At 44.8% G+C, this 15609-nt stretch overlaps 1 protein-coding gene across 1 annotated transcript; it reads left to right on the forward strand.

The window, feature by feature from the left end:
- The first annotated feature begins 6021 nt into the window (after window positions 1–6021).
- On the forward strand, window positions 6022–7670 carry LOC143177414 (potassium/sodium hyperpolarization-activated cyclic nucleotide-gated channel 1). Its single transcript, XM_076375299.1, has 3 exons — window positions 6022–6143; window positions 6228–6392; window positions 6479–7670. The coding sequence occupies exons 1-3, from the start codon at window positions 6022–6024 to the stop codon at window positions 7668–7670; spliced, it is 1479 nt and encodes a 492-aa protein (XP_076231414.1).
- The last annotated feature ends 7939 nt before the right edge of the window (window positions 7671–15609 follow it).

The following is a 15609-nucleotide window of genomic DNA, read 5'->3' on the forward strand; positions in this document are numbered from 1 at the left end:
ATGAAAAATCCTCACAATTCCTTTAAATAGATGTACCACTTGTTGCATTGTGCTTACAGTAATGTATGATCTTCTTAATACAATTAATAAATAACTTTCAACACATCGAATAAATATAGAATGTATTTACCTGTGATGAGTTCAGAATAATAACCTCGCTTTTTAAGCTTTGGTTTTTCCATGTTTCTACTTTTCTACTTTATTTTACAATTAAATGATATATTTGCACAGCGGAGCTTCTATACATAACTTCTCAGCTATTGAAGTGCTTTTAATCGCATTGATGTTAGAAATTACAATTGCTTAAGCCTTTCTCATGATTTCTATGCATTTGAAGTTATCTATTCTTAATAATATTTTACTTTTTTAAACTTCGATGACAAATATCATTATCAATATCACAGAATGAGTATACAGGATAGATTGGACAAGCAATGCTGTTTTCTGTCTAATCCTTTGGGGATGTAAAGCCCCATTCCCATTTTCCTGTTACGCTCAAAGTTAGCAGTTGAGCGTGAATTAAGGATGTAGCGCTATGAGTAGTAAGAATTAAAATTATAATACCGACGCGAAATTAAACACAGGGTGTCCCGATAAATTACTAGCAAATTGATAAAGCATCTACAGAAAATCACCTGGTAGACGAAGCTCACATAAAGCTTAAAAATTCCAACTTTCTAATTACTATGACTTTCTAATTAGCTTCAGTTCCTTAATAGATTATTTTTACTGATGAATTCACATGATCTGTAACCAACAAATTATTTGTTAACATATTTGTAGTCAGACCATTCTACGGATATATTGAATACGAGATTCTACGGATATATTGAAGTTACATATGACAGTTGTTCAGCGATACTGTATACTCGTCTGTGAAAATGGCTATGTAAATCACATACAAGTCAATAACCAAAGTCATTAAAATTAGAAAATTTACATTCGACCCTTAACCAAGGGAGAAAACTTATACACATTTTTTACTATCTTATAACTACTGACAATTCGCAGCCATTAGCTCAGACAGAACTGATTGCCCGGGTCTCACCACGTGGAGGTTGCTGCGAGTGGAGACCCACAGGGAGATAGATGGAATCTATGTTCCATCGATCTCCCTTTACAAAAATCTTAAACTAACAAGCCAAAGACATGAATGGAAGCCAAGTTCCATGCATACCTTTAGCTTGGATCTTAAAGTAAGAAATTGTCGAGTTATCATTAGGAAGGGTTTGGTTAAATTAGACTCTACAGCTAATGCAACCGTGAAATAGACGAGCGATGGTGTGAGCTCTACCACTTGAAGGCCGGTAGGTCGGAGAGGCGTACGGCACTACACGATTCAGTCAGTTGACCATTGCTCCCTGCTGCCACATAGGAGCTACCGAAGTAGACCTAATTCCGACAGGCTGGTGAAGAGAATGTGCAAAAGGCGGAATTGTGTAGTTTCCACAGTCGAGTGTGTCTTTCCACACACCCTACTGTGTCCGTGGCGTCACTCCTAGTACAGACCCCCAAGAGGAGAACACGCTCCACCGACCGACGATTCCACGGTTGGTCACATGCTTCTACCAAGAGAAGCAGCGGTGACTTCCTCACCAAAGATGAGGAACAAGTATCAAAAAAAGAAGTTAAGAAATGACAACTCGACAATTGTACAGTGAATATAAACTAGAAAGGCAAAGACATGGATGGAAGCCACGTTCCATCCACGCCTTTTCCTTGGACCTCAAAGTAGAAAAGTGCCAAGTAATCATTGAGAAATGATTGGGAATAGTTAAAGTCTACCGCGTAAGGCAACCATGAAATAGACAATCGGTGGTGCGAGTCCTTCCACCTTGAAGACGGGTACTAGGAGAAGGCGACTGGCACCTCACAGCACAATCAGTTGCCTGATTGACCTGTGGGGTTTCCACCTGCAAGTGTGTCATACCACACACCATTCGGTGTCCACATCGTCTCTCGCTAGTACAAACCCCCAAGGGAAGAAGAACAAGCTCCATCGACCGCCGATTCCACAGTTGGACATTTGCTTCTACTATGAGAAGCAGATGACCTCCTCACAGAAGGTGAGGAGGAAGTGACCGAGCAAAGAAAGGTAAAAAGTGACAACTTGGCAGTGTTACAATGACTTTACAATGCAAACTTAGAAGTAGGGTCTTAAAAATATTCTGATCGCTTGAGACTAATATACTAGAAGTGATGAATCCCTCGGCGGATGCGACGTCTTCGATCTTCAATCTTCAAGTAAAGAGTAAAAACGCAACCAGCGATGAAACAAGAGAGTATGAAGGGATGAAAGATTGAGGCAGCCGCCTCAAGAGCAAGAGAAAGACCAAATAATACAAACCCGTACCTATCTGTTCATATTTATAAATACACAGTCATTAGTTCGAGCAGAAGCGAGCTAGGTCTCACGTTGTGGAGGTTGCTGTGCTGGAGACCCACAGGAAGATAGATGGAATCAAAGTTTGGTCAATCTTCCCTTACAAAAATCTTAAAATCTAAACATTAGGAGACATTGGAAGAGATGAACATTAGAACTGAACCTTAGAATCAGAAGTGAACACTGAGGACCATTTTACAGAACGATAGAGAATTGATAGAACGATTGAGAGCCTTCGAAGAGAATGAAAAGGTGTCTAAGAATATTAGAGAAGTGTGAAAGGATTGATAGAACAATCCAAGAGCCGAATCAAGAGAGAACATATTACAACAGAAGAGGACGAAATTGCGATTGACTGATTTCTTGTTTTAAAATCTTGATTCAATGATTATCTAAACCCTGTAAAATTAAAAATTAAAATTGTTAACACTATCCCTCGAGGGATTCGATGTCTTCGTTAGATGAGGGTATGATATTCATCTAAATTGTAGAATACAAAAAGAATTGGAGGAACGGAAAAATGATAATGATTAGAATTAAAAATGGGCGCTGGGTAACCTTATAGAGAACGATAGAGGATCGATAGAACGATCTACTGTCCTCGAAGAGAATGAAATATTTTGTAAGAACATTACAGAAACAAGAATGGATTGACAGAACAATCGAAATCTTGAATCTAGAAAGAACATTTTTTAAAAGAGAATTGAACTAAACAAGATTGGCATTTGATTAAATCTTCTTAGTAAAAATTAAAAATATTAATTGTAATTACCTTCTTTTAATATCTTCATTCGATGTTTACTTATAACCTGAAAAATAAGAAATTAGAATCAGCTATGGAATTTGAGGAGCTTTCTACAAAATATAGAGGATTGACAAAACGATTTACAACCATCGAAGAGTATGAGGAATTCCGTAGTAACATATTACAGCAAAAGAAAACAAAAATATATTTGATTAATTACCTGTCTAAACCCTGTAAAACTAAAAATTAATAATGTTAATGCCATCCCTCGGGGGATACGATATCAAACCAAAGACAAGAATAGAAATCAAATGTAAGAATTTGAAATATTAATAGGATTAATCTTCTTCTGATATCTTCATTTGATTAATAAAGAGCACTAAAGAGCACTAAAGAGCACTAAAGAGCACTAAAGAGCACTAAAGAGCACTAAAGAGCACTAAAGAGCACTAAAGAGCACTAAAGAGCACTAAAGAGCACTAAAGAGCACTAAAGAGCACTAAAGAGCACTAAAGAGCACTAAAGAGCACTAAAGAGCACTAAAGAGCACTAAAGAGCACTAAAGAGCGCAAAAGAGCGCAAAAGATCGCGAAGGTGCGCAAAGGTTCGCAAAAGATCGCGAAGGTGCGCAAAGGTGCGCAAAGGCGCGCAAAAGAGCGCAAAAGAGCGCAAAAGAACGTAAAAGAGCGTAAAAGAGCACAAAAGAGCGTAAAAGAGCACAAAAGAGCGTAAAAGAGCACAAAAAGGGCAGGGGGGGGGGGGGGGGGCAGAAAGGGGATATACGCAAAATAAGGCCAACAAAATAAGGCCAACAAAAAAAAAATAAATTTTAAATTTGTGCAAAAACTCACCGGTCAGCCAAGATGACCACTGGTCATCGGCCAGCTACCTACTGGTCAGTGGTGTCCAGGGGTCCAGGGAGGTCCCAGGTCCAGGGAGGTCCGAGGTCCAGGGCCCAGGGGCCCTCCAGGATCCCGAGGAGGTCCGTTCCCGCCGGAGGACCCGCGGAAACTGAGACCCTCGTGCTCCTGCAGGGGTATTTATACTGTCTCGAGGAAGATCAGGAACCAATCAGAGAAGTTCTTCGGTTGGTTAGAATTTCGAGACTGATCTAACGAACAATATTTTGCGAAGAATCGATATTTTCCATAAAATAATCATCTCAGCAACAATTTCAGGTGCATATATTGTTAGCAACAATTGCACATAGTATGCACTTGTGTAAATTATTGGTATTTGTAATTGTTAGTTAACGGATGTGAAAATTATTAACTTTATGTACATTATTCTTCATTCGATTAATCTCGCAATTCTTGAAAATTTCTTAATATTTCTTTGATTAACAATAATAAGTGTTAATAATTTGCATCAACGACTAATTGCGATTGTTACGAATAATATGTTTAACAGAAATTGATGTTGAGGCGATTATTTAATAGGAAATATTCAATTTTTTTCATCAATATTATTCAGTTTATTTCGCAATTCTCGGAAATTTTTTGATATTTCGTTAATTAACAATTATGAACATCAATGACTTGTACCCTTGACTCCCTGCGATTGTTATCAATAATACATAGCAGAATTTGCTTTGGCAATGTTTGTTTGTTTAATCCAGTAATTCTCGTTTGTTTGATCACTTGCTCCCAACTTCCCAGAGGATGTGGATTGTTCTGGCGCTCCTATAGGGAACTTTGTGGACTATCCTCGTTTATCCTTGGCTACTCTGAACCACTTTGACCAGTGAACAGCTTGATCGTTGGTCAGATATTTTTGGCTTATTAGTTTAAGTTTTAGACTTTACGATTTTTATGAAGGAAGATCGATGGAACTTTGATTCCATATATCGTGACTATCTGCCCTTAAGGGTTTTAATCAGTTTTTTTATCACCGGTACTAAATGATTCCTATTCATCGCTACAATTTATTAATTACGTGTTTGTTGGTATATATTTGTTACGTATTTCTCAGATTTACTAACTAATTCGAATAATGTAATACAGTAGCTACCACTCGAAAATCGCAGATGGCGCTCGAAAACCAGTAGTTTTTCGAGAAGTCCTGTATACTTATCTCACCTGTATTCTTTGGTGTTATCATCATGACTCATTATTACCTCAGGATAGTAAGAACGATTGTGCTACAGGTACCTGAAGAACCCACAGAAGGTATGTTCGATCTAAACGAAATTTACCATCATATGATCATTTTATTCTCATCAACAGTAGGTAACGAAGAGTGCTCAACACATGCATATTCTGCTTTATTATTAACACTAATGAAATGTAGATATTGATTAATAAAGTATATGAGTAAAAATATACATCCCAGCTTTCGAATCATCTGCTGTATCGATCAGGAATTTCGAGAGTGGTTTAAGCATTATTAGTGAAAAGCAAATATTACAATGTTTAATTATTTCAGAACTGAAACAAATGTAGGAAAAATTGTTCCTACTATTTGTGGAAATTGTTTAGTAAAGTGAACTATCTCGATTGTATTATATGTTTCAATGATTCCTTCCTCTAGTATTTATATATCTCTAATATGAATGGAACGTGAAACCCCATTAGGTTTCAGGGAAATATTGTCACATATAATACATATATAGAATTCCTCTTGAAAATCGATATACTCCATTACCTCCTTATTCAAGCACAATCAGCTGAACCTGCAGTTTATCGCTAGCATTACCACTTAATGCCTATATTTACCCCGTAAAATTGACTAACCCCTTAAAGTCTCGTATGCACTTCACACACTTTAGATAAAGCGCAAGATAATGCTGCACGTTGAACATGATTGCGAGGTTCAAAGCAAGGAGGAGGAAATTTTGTTCCTCCCAGGGAGCGGCCCGATTCAGAAGTTTCTTCATTTGCTCCGTCTTTCAATGATGGCTTCACGCCGAAATCCAGGTGCTCTTAAGGTTCTACGCAGCAGTGCCTCCATAACTCAAGAAAAGCGTCGTCAGTTGCGAAGTCACACTTACGTAATTCACCCTTTCAGTATGTTCAGGTATATTCCCTCCATACGTTCAAGTAATAATAAATTAATAAAATCGCCTGTGAACTCTGCTGCAAAATAACACCTCTATTATAGACATTATTGGAACATCCTGATGGTGTTCGTAATGATCACACTACTGGTGCTAGTGCCCCATCAGGTTGCCTTTCAGATGATCATGCGACCCAGGTCCTGGATCATCGCGAAAAACTCCTTGCTGCTGATTTGTTGTTTGGACATCGTGGTCAACCTGACGACAGGGCAAGTACCTCTCACTTTCTCCACCACTTCGACAATCTATAGAACCTTACATTTCACCAACCAGCAGTTCCAACCAACAATTCCAGATATGTAGATGACGACGAGTACATGGTGGTGCTAGAGCCTACTAAAATAATGAACCGATACTTGAAGTCCAGCATCTTCTTGTCCGACTTACTGGGCTCCTTACCGACTGATCTATTCTACTTGAACATTTGGTACAGCTATAAAGTGGCTCGCAAAGTGACATCCTTGGTGTGCATATTCCGCTCGTTCTCTTTGGGTTCGTACATGGGCAATCTAGCATACGTTTACGACACGCCCCTGGCAGTCTACGAGTTCTGTATCATAATATTTTGGCTGCTAATCGCGCTACACTGGCAAGCCTGCTTCTACTGGCTAATGCCCATAGTGACCACCTCGCTACAGAAGCCCATGCGTCCCTCGAACGATACTTGGATCCACATAATCGACATTTGGGAGGCATCTACAGGCACACAGTATTTGGCATCCATGCTCCGCGCTGTTACCACGTTCCTTAGGGGTGGACTCATGCGTACCAATTCGAGCAACCATAGCGACGTCTACCTGGTTATTCTCTTCCAGCTGCTTGGTACAGTGGCTCCGTGGATTCTGGTCACCCGAGTAATGCAGTTCTTCAAAGGCACCAACAGCTCTCGGCTCAGGTACCAGGGCACAGTTGCTCAGCTGAGACAGTACATGAGACACAAACAGCTGCCTTATCCTACGCAGAGGAGGATCATCGAATACTATGAGTTTCGGTTTCAACGTCGATTCTTTCGAGAGTCTGAGATCATCCACACGTTATCCGCGCAGATACGTCACGAGATTCGAATGCACTCGTGCCGCAAGCTGGTCGAGAACGTCACTTTCTTCAATAATTTGCCGATTGCGTTGCTTGGTCGCATTGTCGCGTTGCTGAAGTCTGAGATCTTCCTCACTAACGACGTGATCCTCAGGGCGAACCACACGGGCGACTGTATGTACTTCATCGCCACGGGGACTGTCGCCATCTACACTAGTTCGGGCAAGGAAGTGTGTCACTTGGAGGACGGGGCCCACTTTGGCGAGGTCGCGCTGGTTATGCCTGACGAGAGGAGAGTGGCCAGTGTCGTTGCCATAGAGGTCTGCGAATTGTATCGTTTGAACAGAGTCGATTTCGCGAGGACCATACACCCGTATCCTATGCTGTGGGAGAGGATCAAGAAGATTGCGATTGAGAGACACGAGAAGACGATGATTTTGTCTGCGCAATAGATTTGTGAGAGTAGCAAACCTGTGAGCCAGATTAATCTAAATTCATTTTCTTTCGAAATTGAGTTTTATACAGCAACTTACTATTAGAATAATGAACTATTTCACATACGATGTTAATACAAAAGGATTTGGATCTGGATTAGGTTCTGAGTCTCAGGTACAGAAGTATGAAGCGTAATTTATTTTAATATTCTATCTATTAGTATTTAAGTTGAATTCGACTCTTTCTAGAACTGTAGCGTTTTTCACTTTCTACTGTAAAGACTTCCTTAGATCCCTGCGACTGTCAAAAATCATATTTGTTCCTCTAATATACTGTCACAAGTACCTATTTGCGTTAATGAATTCAAATGAGACAGCCTGTACATAGTAAATTCTGTGTAATTATTCTGGAATATTCTGTAGAGACATAAAAGTACAACAAATTTACTGAAACTTGTGGAAATAAATTGACATGATGACGCACAGTTGTGGTTACAGGAACACTAACCAGTTGTGTAAGTAACTAGAAACTCTCTCTGGTTGTTCAAAAATAATTAAAATCCGACTAATCGTAAGTCGTTTTCCTTGAAGTAAATGGTAAAGGTGGTGTAATATTGTATTTATGTCTTCTACATGAGCGTAAGCTTCCGTAATTCTACCTGGCTAATTAACAGTTTAAAGCGCCTACAGGTGGAAGGAAATCAAGTAGCTGAAGATCATCAAAAAGTTACCTCTACCGCACACTTCGATTTCCTTTAATATTTTGTACTCTTTTATTACCTACCTTCTTACATGCCGTACAATTAAGTTCAAATTACCTCCAGCAATTCTGAAATTCAGTAGATCGTACATACATTCATTGTTACTTATTCACTATTAAATATGTTACGATTCGCCAAGATCAACCCATGTAATTTTCCCCTTTGCCGAATAAAATCAACAAAACGAAACCATGCATTCCGCATTACATTGTTAACTTTAATATCAGACCACAAGGAGACCCCCATTGCTCCATCAACCCCAGCGAATCCTTAATGAAACCACGATATAATAGCAGGGAAATAGTTGAAGCTCCATCCCATCGTGCTTCGATAACTGTTTCTCTGAAGCAGGCATTACCCGACAGATCATTTATCGGTGCAATTGCAACCATTTTTCCTCGTTCGTAACCCTACGCTACAAGACCCCGCGAAGATCCCAACTCTAAGGCGAGCCATTCGCCTGCAATTTTCAGGCCGAGCATAGGCCGTTACATCGATCCTGGAATAGTGTATCGCAACAACCTTGATACAGTCGTTCTACCCAAAGCGTGTATCTATCTGCTCGAGCAAGCATCGTGGAAGTTCGCAATAGATAAGGCGGCTCGCGGCGCGCAGTAGATCGCGTCGAGTCGGTGGTCAGACAGACGCGCCATGCTTTATATGTATAGCGGACGCGTTTTGACGGGCTGCTCGTTAATGCTGGACCTGGTCTCATCGTTATCTTTAACGCAACGTGGACGTGTAAGGCTCGCTGGTTGATTGTTCCCGAGTGTCCTCGTACGTTAGATTCAGAATGGTTGCGAGAGAGCCGCGAAGAAAACGGATCTGATTTACTTGACGATCCCTGCTTATCTGGGAGATTCGCGTGTCGAGTTATTCCGACCGGTTCCACGCCACGGATATCTGCGCCTCGCAATCCAATGATACGTTGCCCCGTTATTAATGAATACGGTTTTCAGTGGCGCGGGTAATCGTCGTTTTGTTTCCACTGGTTAACGAGATTTCGCAGCCTGTCTCCGTGCCTTGTCGAGGGAGCGCGCGTCGGGAGCAAGAGGGAGAGAGGCCGTGGCTCTCGAGTCCCTTCGGGGGACTTAAATCATCCACACACGGCGGAATCTTTAATTGGGGGGAATTCATTATCGCCGTATCGTGGCTATCGAACGATGACGTATTTATCCGCGAGGAAAAGCCGCTGAATCGCCGCTCCTTTCTGCCGGTTTTTATTTTCTTCAAATTATAAATGCCGGACGGGGAAAAAATGCGCTTCGTTTAAGAGCGGCCGACGTGCCCCGATGCTTTTACGTTTTTAACATACACCACTTTTTCGCTTTAATATGCAGGTAATTCGCCTTTTCCGATCCCCTCTTTTTCGGATTCTAATGCGTTGAAACGGCCTCGAGGACCATAGCAGAGCGGGATTTTTTCGACGCTTCTCGTCTCGACGATGTGGAGTCTCTGGAACCGCCTGCCGAGTTGATCGTTGAGATCTGTGTCTGGGATATACTGGCAGGCTGTGAAAATACGTTAATGATCTCTCGCTGGCTTATGATTCCTATTTTCTGGAAGCCCTTAAAGTGGTTTCAAGGTCCACTAGGAATGAAATCTTCTAAGATAATACAAGTTAAAATAATTTTTAACACCTAGAATAGTGAGCCTTGAACTCTCACGTGTAAGACTAAGGTTTGATTCCTTAAGTCCAGACTTCTTGTATACTTATCGTGAAAGATTAAGATTCTTGGTGTTACATAAAATCTAACACTAGGTAATACCGCAGAACCTCGTTTATCCGAACAGCTCGAGGGACAAGCCAGTTCCGATAATGAAGGCCGCATGCATCTGCACTACATCTTCTTATAAGTTGAAATAATAGAGGTGCGTAGAGTATTAAGCAAAAACTTGTTCATATAAACGAGGTTTTGCTGTACAAAACTGCTACAAAAATTCGACTCTCATTAGAACCTGTCCATCTCTAAACCAAGATTTCCACGAGAGTAGAAAATACGAAAAAAGGTGGTAGACCTTCCCACCACTTCCTACCACATCAACTCGCAATGATTTTTGTACCTGAGAGTCTGCCTCACCCAAGTTGCACTTTTTCGAAAATTAATTTTTTGTAGGACCTTATTCCTTTCTCTTCATTCTATTAGAATACCATAAATTGAATTAAGTTACGTTATAGGTAAAGAAAATTTAATAGTATAAACTATTATCAGATACCCCGTTAAAAAATGGTTAACCCATTCGTTTTTTGCCTCTCCTAAAGAATAACAAAAGAGGACTTCAGTCGCGTTGGCGCTCAGGTACAGAATTACAGATCTAGGCCCCCAGAGCGATCCACTGTTGCATGAAAAAAGCGATACGGCGTAAAAATTGCGGAAAAAGCGAAGCTCGATGCACGCAAGGGCGACACGGGTCGCAGTGGCTCGGGGCGGCGGTGCCGATGGCGTCGCGGTGCACAGAGGGCCGCCCATTCCGGCGAAACAATGGTTTGTGCGCATCGACGCATGGGCAGAGGGAGCCTGGCATGCCCAGGATGACAATGAAACGCTTAGGAGGGCTGGCCATTGTAATAGGTCGACGATGCGCCTGCTTGGTAGCTCGCCGGCGTACGCGCGCACGCTGCGTATCCCTACCTCGAGGCGGCGGCTGCGAAATCCGCGAGCGGAAAGGGGGAAGGGGAGCGCGATAGCGCGTGACGGAGCGACAGAGAGGGCAGCGCCCATTGTTATCAGCGAACGCGGCGCGGTGAATCCGCGGGAGCGAGAAACGAAGAGGCATCGTCGTCGGTGGGCAAAGTGGGAGCGAGCTGGCGAAACGCGCGCTACCGAAGCGGACAAGAGCTGAAGAGCAGAGGGAGAGAGAGAGAGAGGGCGAAAGAGGGGGAGGAAGAGGGAATAAGAGGGAGAGGAGAGATCGTTGCGGCTATGGTTATGTGGCCACACCCCGCGGAGCCAGCCAACGGGCTCTCCGCCGACTGACGACCCACCTGACCCCACAATGGCCAGATCCGCTGGCACACGGCACGCTCGGTGGATGCATTGTTCCCTCCATGGCCACTTGAACGCCGTGCACGCGGCCGAAAGGGGGACGGAATGGATCCGCACGAGACGCGGAGGAGCTGCGACGAGGTAACCGAGGGTGGATGAAAAGGGAGACGAGGGTGGGCCAGGGTGGAACCGCGTGGCGTGCACGCTCTCGTCCGCCAAGAACCGCCGGGACAAACGACCACGAAGAATCGGAGGATGTGCATTCTACGGGGGCATTCTACGCGGGCATTCTACGCGGGCATTCTACGCGGCCGGGCCAGGGTCGTTAACGCGTTTAACGGAGCGTGAGTGATGCGGATCGCGATACGTCCTACGGAATGCTACGACCACCGGTGTCGCTGGTAATTCGAATCGGTGTCTGTTTCTCTCTGTCTCCCCATCTCGACCTCCCTCCGCGCCTCCCTCGGCCGCGAGACGCCGCGAGACGCCGCGAGACGCCGCGAGACGCCGCGAACCGGAGAAAATAGAGAAGACGACGCAGGGTCGGCCGGGGGTGGGGATGAAGAGGTCGTCCGGCCAGACCTCGTGGAAAATGTAAACTTTGACAAGAGTCGGGGTGGAAAGATACTGGGCGAGGTAAGACGTCTTTCTCTGGGAGAAGGAGAATGAGTGGAGGGTTGGCGTCTTTGATGGCTGCGCGGGAATATGTTGTTAGTGGGGGATGTGGAGGGTAGACAATCGTTGTTTCAAACCTCTAGGTTGCGGAGATGAGATTCATTTGGTAAGGAATTATTGTAGATAGGAGAAATGTACCAAAGGCGGGAAGCAATAACTAGTGGTACACGTAGTATAATGTAATATTTGTCACTCGCAAATATCTAAAAGAATCTACTTGCCTTTTCATCGCTACTGGGGTACTTAGGGATATGGGCATATCAGTTTTGAAACGAAAAGTCTGCACGTTCATGGATAATATATTCTGAATTGAATTGCTACACTTATGGATCAAAGTTAGCGATAGTAGATGCCTGTCCTTTCAAGGATTACAAGCCTTCAACTGTAGAACCCCAAATGTATTATCACTTCCATCGCAATCCTTTAAAAAGGAATCCTTTAAAAAGGACCTACGCGATGCTACAAGAAGAATGAAAAAATTTCCAGTCGATCGAAGTTCTCGAAGCTAAGGATCGTCGAGGAGGCAGAAAATGCACGTTCCTCCATATTGCGAGCGTATCTCGGAAGGTCTTCTGCTCAGGTTCCTCATAGACGGAAACGCGGCACACCTATAGCAACAAAACCCGGCGACGGCGACCCTAGCTACGTTCTCCTCCACGGTGGGTCGATACTCTGCGGGCCACCACCCTCCCCCAGCCTGCTCCGCGCTCTCTTGCCGTGAATCCTCTCTCCCTCTCTCTTTCCGCGTCTGCTACGCTCGCGATCTCTCCTCGTTCCATCCTCTGTCCGTCTCCGTTCCACCCCTTTCCCATCGTTCCTCCTCGCGTACCCATCTTCGCCCACCATCGTACCGGTTCTCTCATCCCTTTCGCCTGCTCCTCTCCCCTCCCCGTTCCTCTTCCTCTTCTTCCACCTCTTCGTCTAATCATCCACCTTCACCCCGCCGCCACAGCCTCGCCGCCTCTTTTACCCTTCTCGCTGGCCTCGTCCATAGGTGTACCAGTTGATTGATCGTTTATCGATACGCAGAGAGAGAGAGAGACCAGGCCAGCGAGTTGCGGGTACGTCCAACCCCCACCTCTCAAGCATACGCATTACACATTTATAAGGGCGTTAAACACGAGCCACATCGACGGCATAGAGTGCTGTACGACACGTATATATATATGTGTATATATATGTATCCTCGTTTTCCCTCAGCCATCTCGTGCCCTCCTCTCCGGCCCTCCCCCGGTACACCTCCTCCTTCGCCTGTCGACCTCACCCTCTCCTCCTCCCCCCAGTCTTCCTTCCCTTTCCCACCCTTTGAAACCGACCGGCCGCCTAGCTAACGGAGCCCCCTGGATTGGTTTTCTATAGGAAAGGCCATGCTCGATTGGTGTTGGTGTGTTTGTAAGCGCGCCGGGCAACATCAATGTTTCGACTCGGGCTCGTCCGCCCCCATTATTTCACCCCCGGCCGCGGAACCACCACCACCGTCGGCTGCCTGCTCGTATAAGCCACACTCCCCCGACTCCCACCGACCGCGTCTCTCGGTTCCTCTCCCTCTGTCTCTCCCTCTGTCTCTCCCTCTGTGTCCCGCTCCGCTGCCCCCTTTCTCTCTTCCTCCATCTACCACCCTCCCTTCCCCCCTCTGTCACTATCTTCGCGCGGCCGTAACTTTCCCCGCGCACGAATCACCAATGTACAACCGATACTTATTGATATGGGCTTCCGTTTATCGTTGACTACATACGTAACTTAACCGTCGGCCCCGTGCACTTCCGAAACTACTGTATCAATTTTTAACTGCCCGCCGGATTTATCGAGGCTTATACTCCGCTCAGTGCTCGCCCCCGTCCGTTCGCTCGGGGATATTTCAGCCTCTCGTGCCTTGTTTTCCGCTTTTCCCGAGGATACGTTCCCAGGAACGAGCCGATAATTCTTCCAACGATCGGGTTCAATTGGATTGAAATCGACGCGACCGACTGATCGGATGGAACTCACCCCCTCGCTGTGCCTGCCTTCATCAGGACTTTAATTCAATTATTCCTTGTTACTGTAGGTCACGGGAACTCGAACACGTTACGGTTTCCTTCGCGTGCTACGAACACCTCTGGACTGTGAATTGTAAATTCAAATGCCTCGGTTGAGAAATGCTCCTCTGCCTGCTACTCGCAGAAGCAGCAAATTCGTCGAGTAATAACCAAGATTGCCAGTATTTCCTTCATGGGTATAGTAGGGGAAGTTGGTGTATGTCTAGACCAGTGATGCTCAGGAAAAGTGCCCGAGCGGTCGGCAATGCCCGAAATCGCTCACAAACGTCCTGGCCTGAGCGCTTCTCCCATTCTTTGAAGAACAGCCTTAGAATAGTTTTGAGGGTTCCCTACTCTGCTGCTGAAGTGGACCTTGAAAACGCTCGCGAGCGATTCTATGCATTTTCGACCGCTCGCGCTCGCCTCGGAGGTACTTTGAGCATCTAGCTCAGTAATGCTCAGGAAAAGTGCCCGAGTGGTCCGAAATGCCCGAAATTGCTCGCGAGTGTCCTAGCCTGAGCCCGTTCCCACTCTTTGAAGAACAGCCTTAGAATAGTTTCAGCCTTATTTACTTCAAATTCGTCACGCCAAAGACACTTGGCGAAGTCACTATCAAGAAGTGGTAGAAATGACAGCCAACTATCCCCAGGAAATTTCGGTCAACTAACCCGTAGCCACTGTATTTCGTCCTCCATCTCTCAATTTCCCCCACTACACTCAAGGAAGGAATTCGCGCGGCACCTCTGGTAATACCTATCAAAGGACTCAGGTTCGCGACATTGTGGACACATTAAACTAATCCAAGCGATACTTATTAGTCTCTCTGCTTGTAATTTGTTCCTCGACGATTGGACACCCTGTCCACCGCTCAGTTACGCAAGCTCGCGCGAGCGCCTGATGATCAGGATCGTCTCAAAGGCAGCGCGGCAGCGGAGTCCGCAGCCAATGAAAAGGAATCGTCCTACCCCTATCGAATGGTGGCTCCCAACCGTGACGTGGCATTACACAGTGTTGACTGTCCGTCACACATCCCCGGGTCCGAATGACGACGTTTATAAGGTAGTGTCAACAACGGTGGGTAATGATGTGCGGCCCCCATAGCCAGCGAGGATAGGAGCTTGCCAGCGGGTGGTCGGGCACCCGCAACGTATCATCCCGTCACGCTACATTGAACGTCATTGTCCGAGCCTAAAGTCGTCGTTTATCGCTCAACGGGTGACGGCACGCTGTAGGAACCAAACGCGCCCGTTCCACGTTTTCCTGCCTTCCTTTCGCGGTCGACGCAAAAAATACCGTGGAAGAAGAACGTCGGTAGCTGGGGCGACGGTGAGTGAGAGGGGCAAGGTTATATACAAGTTGGCCTGTCTTTCGCAATTCAGGGGGAAATTGATGGCAGTTTTCACGAACCTCGGGAAGTCACGAAGGTAATTAAACTAGCAGGAAATAGAGAATTGGCCTGATATAGATTAGGATTCGTGACACAGGAACGTGTTTCTGTAAGCACTTGTATTTAATGGTG

Source organism: Calliopsis andreniformis, chromosome 3 (genome assembly GCF_051401765.1).
Source record: "Calliopsis andreniformis isolate RMS-2024a chromosome 3, iyCalAndr_principal, whole genome shotgun sequence".
NCBI classification, from domain to species: domain Eukaryota; kingdom Metazoa; phylum Arthropoda; class Insecta; order Hymenoptera; family Andrenidae; genus Calliopsis; species Calliopsis andreniformis.